Source organism: Sciurus vulgaris (assembly GCF_902686455.1).
Source record: "Sciurus vulgaris genome assembly, chromosome: 16".
NCBI classification, from domain to species: domain Eukaryota; kingdom Metazoa; phylum Chordata; class Mammalia; order Rodentia; family Sciuridae; genus Sciurus; species Sciurus vulgaris.
This window is the reverse complement of record NC_136477.1, coordinates 12,372,853-12,386,025: the sequence shown is the minus strand read 5'-3', so window position 1 is coordinate 12,386,025 and position 13,173 is coordinate 12,372,853. Positions and strand designations below refer to the sequence as shown.

Here is a 13,173-nt window from a genome sequence, read left to right as displayed (position 1 = left end):
GGGCTTGCACGTGTCAGGGTCCAGTCTCTGGGAGAACTGGCTGGGCGGCACCCCACTGGGGCGAGGCTGGGGCCCTGCCCATCTTGCCTGGGACAAACTGCCTCCGGAGCCTAGCCAGGCGGTTGCTAGGGGCAGCTGCAGGTGCTGCCGTCACCCCACTTACAGAGAGCCCTGCCAGCCGGCTGGGTCCAGCATGCTGGGCAGCCTGACCTGAGTATCCTACCGGAGGCTCCCGGGAGGCCTTCCTCCCTTGTCCACCCCTCCCCTGGGTACATGGAGGCCACTGCCAGGGGGCACCATTGGCTTCTGATGGGGATGTGTAGCTTCATTCCTGGCCCTGCCCCCCAGGACACACCCTGACCTGCCCAGGTCCCCAGCCTCAGATGCTCAGGCTTAGGAAGTAAGCAGTCCACCAGTCCACCTTAGCTGGGGGTGAAGTATGTTGTGTCCCCAAATCGCTCACAGACCCTTGCAGACTAGGCAGCCTCCTGTGCGTCTCCTCGGTCCCCTGCACGCTGGCACCCATCCCCACTCGCCCCAAGCCTCTTCCTGGGTGACCCTGGGTCCTGTTCAAGTTCCAAAGCCGGGGAAAAGAGGGCCCTCCAAGTCCAGTTCCTACCCCACTGCGACTCAGATGGCTGAGGCTGGAACCCTGGCTGGGGCAATTGGCTGGACCCAGGTGCTGCTTCCTGGGCACCAATGCCACTGCCCAGCAGGACACGCGGTGGGCCCCCAGCGGGCAACCCCCAGGAGACTAGCTGATCTCCCTCCCCCGCTGGATCAAGACCTCCACTGCCCGGATCCCTGCTCAGCCAGTCCCACTCCCTGCCCCCGTGACCTCCGGCGCTGAAGTGTCCCGCGTGGTGGCACCACGGCTCCTCACGGGGCATCCATGTCAGCATTCCCCGAGGGTCTCCTTAGTGAGGAGAGGGAGTGGGGCCTGGCCTCAGTGTCTCAGCTCCCCTTTTTAATCAAACCTCCATCCCTACTACAAGGGGGAGCCCCCTTTCACAAGTCTGTATGCAGGGGCGGCAGGCGGGTGATCAGACCAGCCCAGGGCACCGCTGCGCGGCGCGCCCCTCACTTCCTGAAGCAGCTCACCCTGGCAACCCAGGGCCCCTGAAGTTCAAGGGCAGTGGGGGCGGGGAGCAGCCTGGAGAACAAAGGGTGCCGCCGGCCCCTCCGGGTCCAGCCCCGTCCCAGCAAGAAAGTCTGTGCTACTTCACCCCAAGACGGGGCCTCTGACCATCCACCTGCAAACATTTATTGAGCGCAACAGAACAATGCTGGCCCTGGCCCCCGCCAGAGGGTGGAGCTCAGAAGACCAGCTATTTCGGCAGTTCCCTCACCCGCCCCGCAAGTTCTCAAACCCAGCCTGGGGCGGGGCCTAGGGGTGGGGCCTCAGAGTGAGTCTTCCCTGGAGTCCAGCTGCCCCTGAGCCTCGGTCCCCATCCCCTGGCGAAGGCGGCATCCCTGTCCTCCCCGCGCCAGCCTCCTAGGCTGAAGTGGAGGGACAACAGGCAGAAGGCGAAGATCCAGAAGACTTCCCGGCACCTTTGGGACCTGGGGGTTAAAAGCGGAGGGGGAGGGGGAGAAACAGTCAAGGGCGGCGACGATTCAGTCCTCCAGAGGTCCCGCTACCGGCTGCGGGGCTCCGGCGCCACCTAGGGGCTGCTTCCGAGATAGCAACCCCGTGCCATTCCTGGACCAGGGCGTCCCCGGGGCCCCAGAGCCCGACCCAAAGCTGGGGAATCCCAACTCCGGTGATCGTGCTGCCCCCACGTGGCCGCCAGGCTCCGAGGAACTTCGGACGATGTGGTGGCCAGGGATCACCTCCACACCCAGGGACACCCAGGGACAGTGTGGTGGCTAGGGATCACCTCCACACCCAGGGGCCAGGAGAAAAAAGGAAGCGACTAGCCGGGCGCGGTGGCACACGCCGGGTATCCCAGCGCCTCGGGAGGCTGAGGCAGAAGGATCGCGAGTTCAAAGCCAGCCTCCGCAATTTAGCTAGGCTCTGAGCAACTCAACAAGACCCTGTCTCTAAATAAAATATTAAAAAGGGCCGGAGATGTGGCTCAGTGTAAAAAGGGCTGGGGATGTGGCTCAGTGGTTAAGAGTCCCTGGGTTCAATCCTTGCTTTAAAAAAACAAAACAACAACAACAACAAAAATTTCCCAGGGCATAGGATCCTCTTTCAGACCCTGCAGAGCTGGAGGGAGGAGAAGGGTCATCCTGTACCCAAAGCGCCTCACACCTGCCCTTGGATGCTGGCTGGGGGATTCCTCTCTTAAAGCCCCACAGGAACTGAGGAACCGAGACACTCTGCATCTCTAATGATAGCCGTGGTCAGCTTGCACTATTCAAAGACTTGGTCTGGGGAGCTGGTTAGAAATGCAGGTGTTTGGGCCCCACCCAGACCCAAGGGATGGGGGTCTGCAATTGATGAACCAGACGGGTGACCCCACACCCCATGTGGTAAGCTTCAGCCCCAGGAGCTGCCCTCTGCAGCTGAGCTGCCCACTGCAAATCCAAAGCACAGTCCAACCTGCTGCTCCCCAGCACCCGCCCTCCCCCAGCCTCTGGAAAGCCTTGGCAGTGGTCTAGACACTCAGACCTGTCCTCCGCCTTCTGTGGCTCCCTGCTGCCCAGGTCCAAACTTGACTCCCAAAGGCCTCTGGGCCCTCCGCATCCTCGGCCACCTCTCCATCAACGCAGGCACACTGAACTTCACTAAATCCTGATCTAGCCCTGGACTTCCTGTGGACTGACGCAGCATCCCGGAAGCCACTGTCTCCAGGAAGCCTTCCTGGACCCCTGCGCGGAGTCACACATTTCCTGTAGAGCCTCAGAGTCCTGTGTTTTAACCGTCACCTACCATCCACCTTATTCACCGCTGGCCCAACCCAGCACCCAGACAGAACTGGCCAGCAAACCATTTGGCTGATCAAGGGAGTTCTCGGGCCATGCGGCTTCTAAACCCACTAACGCCACCAAGTGCTGCACCTGCTGGCAGATACCACCGCTGCGCCCCCCAACCTCCCTGCCAGGCCACCTCACGCCTGGGAAGTATATTATCACCCCAGTGGGGCCAGAGAGGGGAGTGACTTGGCCACAGTCACACAGCTCCAACTTTCCACACTGGCAGCACTTCTAGAACACTGTTCTCAGCTCCGCGTGTGAACCCCCACCCCAATGGCCATGGGTACCCGGACTGATTGCCCCGCTGGGATGGGTCCCTCCACATCGTCCCCCAACCACCTGCTGCCGCAGCCGCCGCTCCTCCTCCTCCTCCTCTGCGGTGGCCACCATCCTGTGTCCTCGCCTTGTCAGGCCGGGCCAGCCTCTTGCCAGCTGAGTTTCGGGTGGTGTAACTGTAGACCGAGGTGTAGCCCTGGCCGGTGAGTGGACAGAAGCGGCGGGTGTGGGCGCGCTCCCGCGTGGCACCACACTGAGGGCACACGTAGTCTCGCAGTATGGGACACAGCACCCTGCCCGCCTCGTCCTTCAGCACGTGAGACTGGTAGATGGCCCGGGACTCGCCGTTGTGTTTGCAGAAAGAGCACAGGCGTTCAGGAGCTGATGACGATTCTGGACTGGGTTTCTGGCTCTCCGGTCCTGGTGTTGGCTCTGGCTGGGGGTCCAGCCTGGCCTCGGGCTCCTCTTCCCCACGCAGAGCCCCGACCAGTTGTGCCAAACCCAGGTAATCTGTCCACAGGTCAAAGGTCCCCATAGCTGGGCAACTTGCACCAGGGAGAGAAGGCCTGTTTGGCCCTACGCTCTCTGCAGCAGCCCCTTCCTCTGCTCTCTGGAGCCTGGGAGTGGGAGCTGAGTTCTCTCCTTTTACCTCTGGGGGTGTGAAGGGGGAGGAGCAGGTTGTGGGAGGTTCTGTGCGTTCACAGGGTGTTACTGCCACCCCCTTAATGTACCTGCCGAGGGGATACATGGTGTCTGTGTGGGCTGGGGGCAAGTGGACACAGGCTGCAGGGGGCATCTGGGGATCCTAGGGCACTCGGGGGCTGGCCCTCCTGCCCTGTGGGGTGGTGAAGGTGGGCCCTCAGCTGAGAACCTGTCCTGAAGACAGGCGCCCACACAACCAGTAACTTAGTAATTTCTTTGTTTCTTCCCCTGGACTGGGAGGTCAGGTGCCCCAGCTCCTGAGGGTGTGGCTATTGCTGCTGACCCCCAAGCTCTGCCCTCCCTCCCGGCTTTTCACACCCATTGTGTCTGTGGAACCCCTGGCTCCACTTTTGCCCAGAGGGGGTATTCAGGACAAGCCCCTCCAGACATGGGGCCTTGGCTGAGCTAATGCCAGGACCCCAGCACTTGCCTGCTTCAGACCCCTCCCCGTGCAAGGAGAGGTCAGCCTGGTCTCCGCAGGATGGGGTGTGCCCAGGAGGTACCCAGCCGGGGCAGACTCCCCGGAGCCAGGACAGAGTGGGTCTAAGGATGCAGGAGCCCAGGACGGGCCCTCAGCAGCCCTACCTGGCCCTGGCCCTGCTGCCCCCTGCGCCCAGACTCCCAGGGTTTGTCCCGGAGTGAGTCTGGGTTCCTCAAGGTCAGACGCCCAGTCCTCCTCCCTGAGGGGCTGGGGTCAGGGCATCGGCAGGCTGAGGCTTTGGGAGGGCAGTGGGTGGGCCTGTGCCCCTGGGCTGTGTGTGGCCCAGCCACAGTGACATTCATCCCCCGGTGGGTCTGGCCTCCGTCCTCACAACCCACCGACAACAATGAATGTTGATTGTGACCTTCGCTCTGGCCTAGGTCTGTGCCCTCGGACCGGATGGGGGTCTCGACAGGAGGACGCAGTTCCAGGCCTCGGGGTCCACTCAACGGTCGATGGTTTGCCTGAGCTGCCCAAACTCACCGACAGGTTGAATGTTCCCCCAAACCCTTGGCGAATTCTCGGGGACCTGGAGTGGGGGCGGGTGATGGGGGACAGGGGAGGAAGAAGGGGTCCCCTCGACTTGCTAAGTCGGTGGTTATTAGGTGCCAACTGTCTACTCCTACATCTGGGAAAACGGGGACAAATTTCAATGAGGACAAATTTCAATGACAGTAAATGTGTGAGTAGCCTCTGGCCGGCAGATGCAGCAGGCCTAGACCACAGGGCACCACGTAACTAAGAGGGGTAGGTTCTGGGGCCGGGGAGTCTCACAGCTGGGCTGTTCTGGCCCCTGGGGACTTGGATGCAAAGGAGAGATAAACAAGTCATTTTAATACAATGTAATGCCTTGGGGGACTCTGCCATGTGCAATGGAGAAAAACAACTTTTTAATACAATGTAGTGCCCTTTATGAATCTCGACCACCTACCCCCGACCTGCCTCAGGGAGGGGGATGCCAGTGGAGTCCCACAGGACAAGGCAGAGGCTGGAGGACCAGAGAGGGCACCTGCCAGCTCCACCTGCAAAGCCTCAGGGCATCGGAAACCAGATCCCTCTGGAATCAGGGTCCAAGTTCAAGCCTGAGGGGTGCTCCCCCCACCTGCTGTCTTTACGGCCACTGCAGTGCCCCTCCCTGCTTCCTCACGCATCACAGGACCCAGATCCCTCTCCCTAGGCAGATCCCTCTCCCCAGGCGTCCCTGAGAGTTCAGCGTTCACCCTGCCTCCGGTGTCCCCAAGCCCAGGCCTGGACCTGCAGCTACTGGCCAGTGCACCTCTCCAGCCCAGCAGTGAGCAGGGAAAGGACGGCTGCCCACCTCACTGCACCGCCATCTTTCTTGGGACCCCTGCAGACAGCCTGAAGAGCATTCAAATTTCCTAGTCCCTGCTATTTTACTGAGGGGAACAGAGTTCCAAAGGATCTTTCTGGAGTCATCCCAAAGCAGATTAGGAGCCCCAAGCGTGCTGAGTTGGGGTGAACCTCACAAAGAACCTTGGGGGCAGAGACAGAACCAGCCCTGCCCAGCCGAGAAGCCCACGCAGGACCCCTCTAAACCCACCCAGTCTGCCTGCGCTGTGGCGCACGCCTCTGATCCCAGCGACCAGGGAGGCTGACGCAGGAGGATCGAAAGTTCAAAGCCAGCCTCAGCAATTTAGAGAGGCCCTAAGCAACTTGGTGAGACCCTGCCTCTAAATAAAAAATTAAAAGGGCTGGGGATGTGGCCCAGCGGTCAAGTGCCCCAGGGTTCAATCCCCCGTACAAAAAAGAAAAAAGGAAGCCCACGCACTCATTCCCCTGAGGACTCCCTCTAAAGTCCGTCGTGTAGACTCCCTGGAGCCCCGGCTCAACGCCCACAAAGCCCCCTCCGGCCCGCCCCCCCGGGTCCGCCCCGTCTGGCACCTTAGTGCCACTCGGGGAACTCCCAAGGCCACCGAGTTCCGCCTCCTTAGAGCCCTCCTCTGAAGCCACGGACTACTAAACCGCCACGGACTACGTCCCTAGGAGTCCCCAAAGCTACTCCCAGGGAGCCCAGTCCCCTCTGAGGTCAGCCCGCACCGGGGTGCCCCAAACAGGCCTACCTAGGACCCCCTTGGGGCCCGACCCACAAGACTCGCCCTCGTAAAGCACCCCGCACTTGGCGCCCCCGCCCCGCCCGGCCGTCGCGGGCCGCCTCGGTCCCACCCGCGTCGGCAGCTGGCCCCCCGCGGCCCGGCGCCCTCAGGCCACCACGGCGGCGGGGGCGGGGGCTGGGCGGGCGAGCGGCGCCCCGCGGAGGGGCCGCCCGTCTCCCCGAGGATGGCGGATCCGAGAATGCCTAGACCCGCAGGAGGGTGAGTTGGAGAACAGGGTTACGATGACGAGGACATTAGGACACCCACTTTGTCCCTGGGGAAGGTGAGGCCGAGGGTGCAGCACAACGCTAGGGGTCCCTCGGAGCTGCTGCTTGACCTTGAGCTGATAGGGGAGGGGCCATCAGTCCAGAGAGGTACTTGGTCACACGGTGGGGTGGCTCTTGTAGACACTTTTGCCTTCTTTGCGACCTCACTGCCTCCTTAGAAGGCTTTGACCTTGGCCTACCCCGTGGGGAGGTCCCCGCCAAGGGTCCCTTCAAGCCAGGGGAGGGACGTCAGGGGCCTCTGGTGCGGGCAGTCGGGAAGGCGGGGGGCGGGGTCTGGAGCAGGGGAGGCTGGGAGGAGGGGCGACCCGGCTGACTGTCTCTTTGTCTGCCTAAGGTTGGCGCAGGCTTCCCGCTCTCCTTGTCTGCCTGGGTCGCCTGTCTGGGTCTGACTGCACTCCTCCAGGGCCTGTGTGTGTCTGGGCCTCCTGCCCTGCCTGTTCGCCTCTCAAGGATGTCTGGGTCAGCCTGTTACTGCTGGCCCTTTAGGCCCCTCTCCCGTCCCCCCTGTACCAGGTGACTGGCTGCCGCAGGCTCCACATCTGGTGCGGAGCTGCCCTAGGCAGTGGGCAGCCTTCCCCTTGCCTGGAGCTCAGTGCCCTGACCTGGGCCCTCTGGCTGGGGCCCGCTTCTCCTCCCACGTGTTCCAAGGCTACAGGGCAGTCCCTGGTCTGACTTTGAAGTCCCTCAGGATGGGAGGTGGGAAGCAGGCCTGTGTGGGCAGGGGGCTGGGAGTGGGGGTGCTGCCCTCCAGAAGCGAGGCTAACCCTGGGCCCTGCCCCCATCCCCACTCTGGGAAGGCAGGACAGCTGGGGCAGGTCTGGGGGTCAGGGTCAGAGGTGAGCTGCCCGGGCACAGCCAGATGGGCAAGCCACGGATGGAGGCAGCTCTGCCATCGAGTAACAGAATGAGGAGGGGTCAGAGGTCAGCGCTTTGGCACTCCCAGGGGTGTCTGGTGGCCTGTGTGTGTGTGTGCGCGCACTCCTGTGTGTGTCCCAGCGTGTCTGTGACACGCTGTGTATATGTGCGGCAGTGAGGGGGCCAGAGCGGAGGAGTGGTCAGCACTCAGAAGACAAAGAGCCCATTACAGTGAATTCAGCAAGGGCCAGAGCCCCGTGGGGCCTCCCTGAGGTCACCTCGTGGCCCGCGGGGGCTCCTCATTTCAGTGACACCTGCGTGGCCTCTCGGGTTCCCTCCAAGTCCTCCCATGTTGTCTCCTGGGCTTCCTTTCCAGCTGCTTGGGTCTTTCAGGCCAGGGTCTTCAGACAAGGGGCTCATCTGTTCTCCAGGCCTATGGGCGGCAGGTGGGTGGGGAGCTGGAACTTTCTTCCCAGGCCTGCTGGGTTTGAGGCCAAGGCTGGAGGAGGAGAGAAGGATCCCACTCCGCGCCAGTTGGGGTTACGGAGGAGCTGGGTTAATGAGAGGTTCGCACGCTTTGGTTGGTGGTGCTGCGTCCGCTGGGTCTGGGCCAGCGTGGGCTCTGTCTGCAAGGAGAGGGGCAGCATGTGTCTATGCACCTGTTAGCGGGGCTCCAGTCTGAGCTACTCTTCTGGGCTATTTTGGGGGTTCCATGGGTGTCTGTAAGTCCAGGTGGGTGTGGACTGGTGGGTGGCTGTCTCTCTGCCAGTTGTATGTGTATGTGTACATCACTACTCCTGTGGGCTTGTGTTTGTGTGTGGATGTCAGTGTTACTGTGGGTGTGTGGCAGGCTAATTGTGTATAATCGCAGGTGGATGTGTGAGCCAGTATATGTGGGTGTCTAGCATCTGTCAGTGTCACCGTAGCCTACGTGTCAGGTGATGATGGCATGCCCCGGACCCTACACCCCATACAATGTCATCTCTGGGAGGCAGGGATTTTGTTCTCATTCACCCCTGTATCCCTGTTTAAAACTGCCCGGCACCTAGTAGATGCTCAATAAACAAGTACTGAGTTTGTAGACATCTAGGATTTCTGCATATCTGTGTTGTTTCCCTGTGGGTCTGCGTGTGCCAGTATGTATGTATTACTGACTCTGTGTAGGTGCCAGTTTTACTGTAGGTGCCCAAGCACGTCATCAAGTGTTAGGGTAGGTGACTATAGGTGTAGGTATCTCTGTGGGGCATTTGTATCTCTGTGGGTGACGTCATTGTGGGTATCTAGGAGGGTCAGTTTTACTATAGACAGCTGTGTGTCAGTGTGTGCTCTGTGTTCTTGGGGGCTTTGTGCGTGTGTCGAGATTCCTGTGACCTGCTGGCAAATGTCGTTGCGGGCCTCGTTTGGTGTGAGGGAGTAGATGTGTCCTGTGCATCACGTCTGTGGACATGTCCAAGTTGGTGATGGTGTCTGAGTACCGTTGTTGGAGCCTTTATGGGTCAGTGGTTGTCACCGTTACTCTGGGTGACAGTGTGGATGACCATGTGACAGTGGGCAGCCACGTGTCTGTGTGCAGTGGAGAACCGTGTGTCAGGGTCGTGTGCAAGGCTGGGTCTGTCCACATGGCAGCAGCACCACTGGCAGTGGCTGCACTGTTAGCCGCTTTTCGTTTTGCGGGGCGGTGTAGGACCCAGGGCTTGGGTGTGCTACCAAGGCCCTGCCTCCGAGCTCCATCTCCAGCCCGCGGCCACATTTTTGGCGTGGCAGTATTTTCATGGACCTCAGCCTGTCCCAACCCTTGTTGTGCACACGTGGCAGCACTATTGTGGGTGACTGTGTGTGTACACGTGAGTGTCATCGGCATTATTTGGGGTGGAAGGAGTACCAATGGGCATGATGTATGTTTGGGTATAGCGCGTGGCTTTGGGGTCTTTATCTAGGGACTTAGGACTATCTAATTGTGGCTCTGCAAATATATCTGAGTATTGGGGGATGGGTGGGAAAGATGGGGGAACTGAAGCGTGGTGGGGGGGGACTTAGCCCCTATCAGCCAATGAGATGTCTTCTCCTTCCCCCACCCCCAGCATGCCCTCCAGGGTGAGGTTCCCGTGAAAAGCACCCTGTCGCTTTAAAAGGGCTCCCCAGCAGTGTGATTCGGGGTCATTTTTCCTTTTTAAGGTCAGTTTTGGAGGGCAGGTTCCTGCTAGCAAATCTTTGCCCCAGTAAATACCCTACGCCGCTGCCGTTAATGACAGGCCGGCGGGCGGCGGGCAGAGGACGCCGGGGGTCCGGCAGGAGGTGCGGCTGCAGCTCTGGGCCGCGGCCGCCGCCAGGCCGGAGAGGGGCGCCGGCCGAGAGGGGCCAGGCCAGCGCAGGCCCGAGCGCCCATGAACTTGGCCGCAGGAGCCTTCCCGACCGCGCGCCGGGCCGGAGCTTCTCCCAGCCCTGGGTTTCCCGGAGCTCCGCCCGCCCCGCGCCCCCAAGAACAAAGCTGGCCGCGCCCGGGCCGGGGCCTCCGCGGTCAGGGGTGGGGGTTCCGCGGCAGCGATGCCCCGTGACCCCATCACGCGTCCTCGCCCCAAGGGAGCACCTCAGCCCGCCTCTCCCCTGGCGGCCCGGCTCGGGGACTTGGCGGCTGTCCCTTTGGAGGCCGGTCCCCCGGGCGCCCCTTCTCGGCCCGCCGGCTGCACAGATGCCGCCGGGGCCTCCCCGCCCCCTTCCCCAGCCGCAGCAACAATGGAGGGCCGGGCCGCAGAGGCCGGGGCGCCCGCCCGGGCCGCCAGCAGGTGCGCGAGGGGCTGTCGCCGCGCCCCGCCCCGCCGCGCCCCCTCCCCGCGGGCGGCCCCCGCCCGCCCGTGTCCCCGGCGCCCCCGGCCCGCCCGGCGCCCGCGCTCACCTCTCTGGGCAGCCGCCGCATTTCCCCCTCTTCTTTCCAAAACCCGCCCGGAAAAGCCCCCCGAGCCGAGGCGCCTGCACGGGAAATTGCATTTCGGTGGCTCCGGGGCCGGGCGGGGGCTCCCCAGGCCGCGGGCGGGGGAGGGGGCGCGGGGCTCGGCGCCGGCTCGAACCCGCGGCCGCCGCCGCCCGCCCGCCTGTCTGTCTCCGTGACGTGCCCGCGCTCCCCGCCGCCGCCACCCCCTCCCTCCTCCCCGCGCCGCGCCGGGCGGTGGGTCCAGCCGCGGCCGTGCGCGCCCCGAGGCCTCCAGCCCGGAGCACCCGGACGCACGCGGGGATGCCAAAGCAGCGCCAGGACGCAACTCCTGGGGCCCGCGCAGGGGACACGGGGGCGCAGGCGGGCACCCGCAGGGACCCAGACGCACGCAGACCTCAAAGGCGCAGGGGGAGCACACGCGCACAAAGGCACGCGGGCCACAGACACAAGGGTGTGCAGGGGCTTCAAGGCACAGACACCCATGGAGGGCGGTGGCAGGACACGCAGAGACCCTGGGGTACAGGCCGCACACGTAGGGACTCGGAAGCCTCAGACACACACCAGATACACAGACACCACTTTCGGGGACAGGAGACATGTTTTTAGAACCGAATATGCAGAGGATGAGCCCAGGGGTACACGTGGCTTCAGACACCGCAGACACACAGGGTATACATAGAAGTCCCGGCCCCCAACCAGGTCACAGCCTTGGGAAGATCTTGACACACAAAATACCCCGACTAGGATGTTCGCAAAAAAACAACCCAAGGTACCCTGGTTTGGTTTCACAGACACAAAGTTCACAGTCACACAAATACACACACAGCCACTCACGGTCAAACAGGCCACAGGCAGAAGCACAATGGAAGTCAATAGAACCTGCACCCACAAGATGTCCTGGCAGATTCCCCTGTGCCACAGGGGTCCAAGTGGACAGACGAAATTCAGGGCACAGGGAACATGTGTACCTGGGACTGGCAGGCATAGGCCGGTGGCGCCGGAGCTGCATCCAGGCAGTGGATATACGTGCAGTGCACAGGATGGGGCTCCCAGGATCTCCCAGGGGTGTCTTCGAATACTCCTGCATCTGCTGACTGACACACACATAGCTACCTGGCACATGCTAAGGCCCTTTCCAGTTACTGCACACAGCCCCCCCCCCCCCACACACACACACACTGGCCTCTGCCAACAGCTGTGGTTGGGGGAAGGAGGCCACACCAGTTTCCTCGTGGGTCCAGACCCTGTGGGGCCATGGCCTGCTACCTAGCCTTCCCCTCCCTTCTCCGAGCCCCCTCATCCCAGCCCTGCCTCAGTTTCTCCTTGACAGGAGCCCACTGACACTCTTCCATTTAGAAAGCCAAGCCCTGGCTGGCCCTGGGGGTGGATGTCCCCAGAAATGAGCGCGGTCTGGCTCTACTCTGTACCTGACTTCCTGGGATGGGGAGGCTGGCGGAAGGAAGCAAAGAACAGAAACTTCCTCTCCATTCTCTATCTGGGTAGGGGGCTGCCCAACTTTATTCCGGACTCTCCTTCCCAGTCCTGGGAAGACACCACCTCCGACTTTTCCCAATAAGCCAGTGACGGGTATACTGTCCTTCTTAGAGACAGGCCACTGAGGCCCAGAGAAGGGCAGCCCCTGGCCCAAGGGAGCCCAGCCTGTAAGCCCCAGAGCTGCCGTTCTGCAGGCCTTTCTCCACCTCCTCTTCAGAGGTGGCCGGCCCTCCTGCCTGCGAAGTTCCCGTGGCCGCCAGCAGGGGACAGCAGACTCCGGAGCCCTCTGTGCTGTGCGGCCAGGCTGGACCTCAGCTCTCCCCCAGCAGCTGAGGACTCTGCCTGGACCTCCCCAGGCTGGAACCTCCACTGCCAAAATGCAGAGGCTCCGGAAGGAAGGAACACTTCTGAAATAAAGCCCCATAGAACGGACGTCCCCAGGAATGTCTCCCTGCTGTCCCTGCTGCAGTGAGTTGCTGGCCAGGGCTGCAGCCTTTGCATTCCTGGACCAGGTCAGATCAGGAAAGAGGATTTCTGGATCCTGGCCCAGTGGCCTTTCGAGCCTCAGCTTCTCACCCCCTGAACTTTCTGAATATCCTGCAGCCCAGCACAGGCCTGGAGGGCCATGGGAAGCCCCCGTGCCCAAGATGCCTGGCTCCGCTGGGCGTGGGAACTGCCCTCCCCCACCGCCCTGTGCCTGGGGCCTCTGCCAGTGCTGACTCATAGGGGGAGCCCAGGGCTGTGACTCACAAGCACCTCTCCCTGAGAGATTTCCTGCCCCGTGCCACCTCCTGCCCCCTCGGGGGTCTCCTTGGGGACCTAGATGTGGGCCTGGTGGGTGTGTGAACGAGGCACCCTTCCTCAGCGCCATCCACCCAAAGACCCAGCGCCAGAGTCCCCAAGGCTGCGATGACCGGATACGGGATGCGTTGGGAGTCTTGGGTCTGGCCCTGTGTGCCCAGATGTGTGTGTCTTGCACACTTAGGAATCAGCCAAGAGGAAGCTTCGAGGAGGTGAAGTCAGGCTGTGGGAGCGCCTTCCTCCACACCCCACTGGATCCGGGTGAGGACACTCTAGGGCCAGAACGAGGCCCGGCTCCTTAACCACAGTCTA

At 62.2% G+C, this 13,173-nt stretch overlaps 1 protein-coding gene across 2 annotated transcripts; it reads right to left on the bottom strand.

Annotated features, from left to right (window-relative positions):
- Positions 1–1,258: 1,258 nt before the first annotated feature.
- On the bottom strand, positions 1,259–13,052 carry NANOS3 (nanos C2HC-type zinc finger 3). Of its 2 annotated transcripts, none has more exons than XM_079116623.1 (3): positions 10,531–13,052; positions 3,262–3,849; positions 1,259–1,563 (listed from the first exon to the last, which is right to left on the bottom strand). In XM_079116623.1, exons 1-3 carry the CDS (start codon positions 11,162–11,164, stop codon positions 1,496–1,498), a joined length of 1,290 nt encoding a protein of 429 aa, XP_078972749.1. In that variant the 5' UTR covers positions 11,165–13,052; the 3' UTR covers positions 1,259–1,495. The 2 variants fall into 2 exon arrangements, with proteins under 2 accessions (XP_078972749.1, XP_078972750.1); XM_079116624.1 differs by having other exon boundaries at positions 1,259–1,554.
- Between the last annotated feature and the right edge of the window lie 121 nt (positions 13,053–13,173).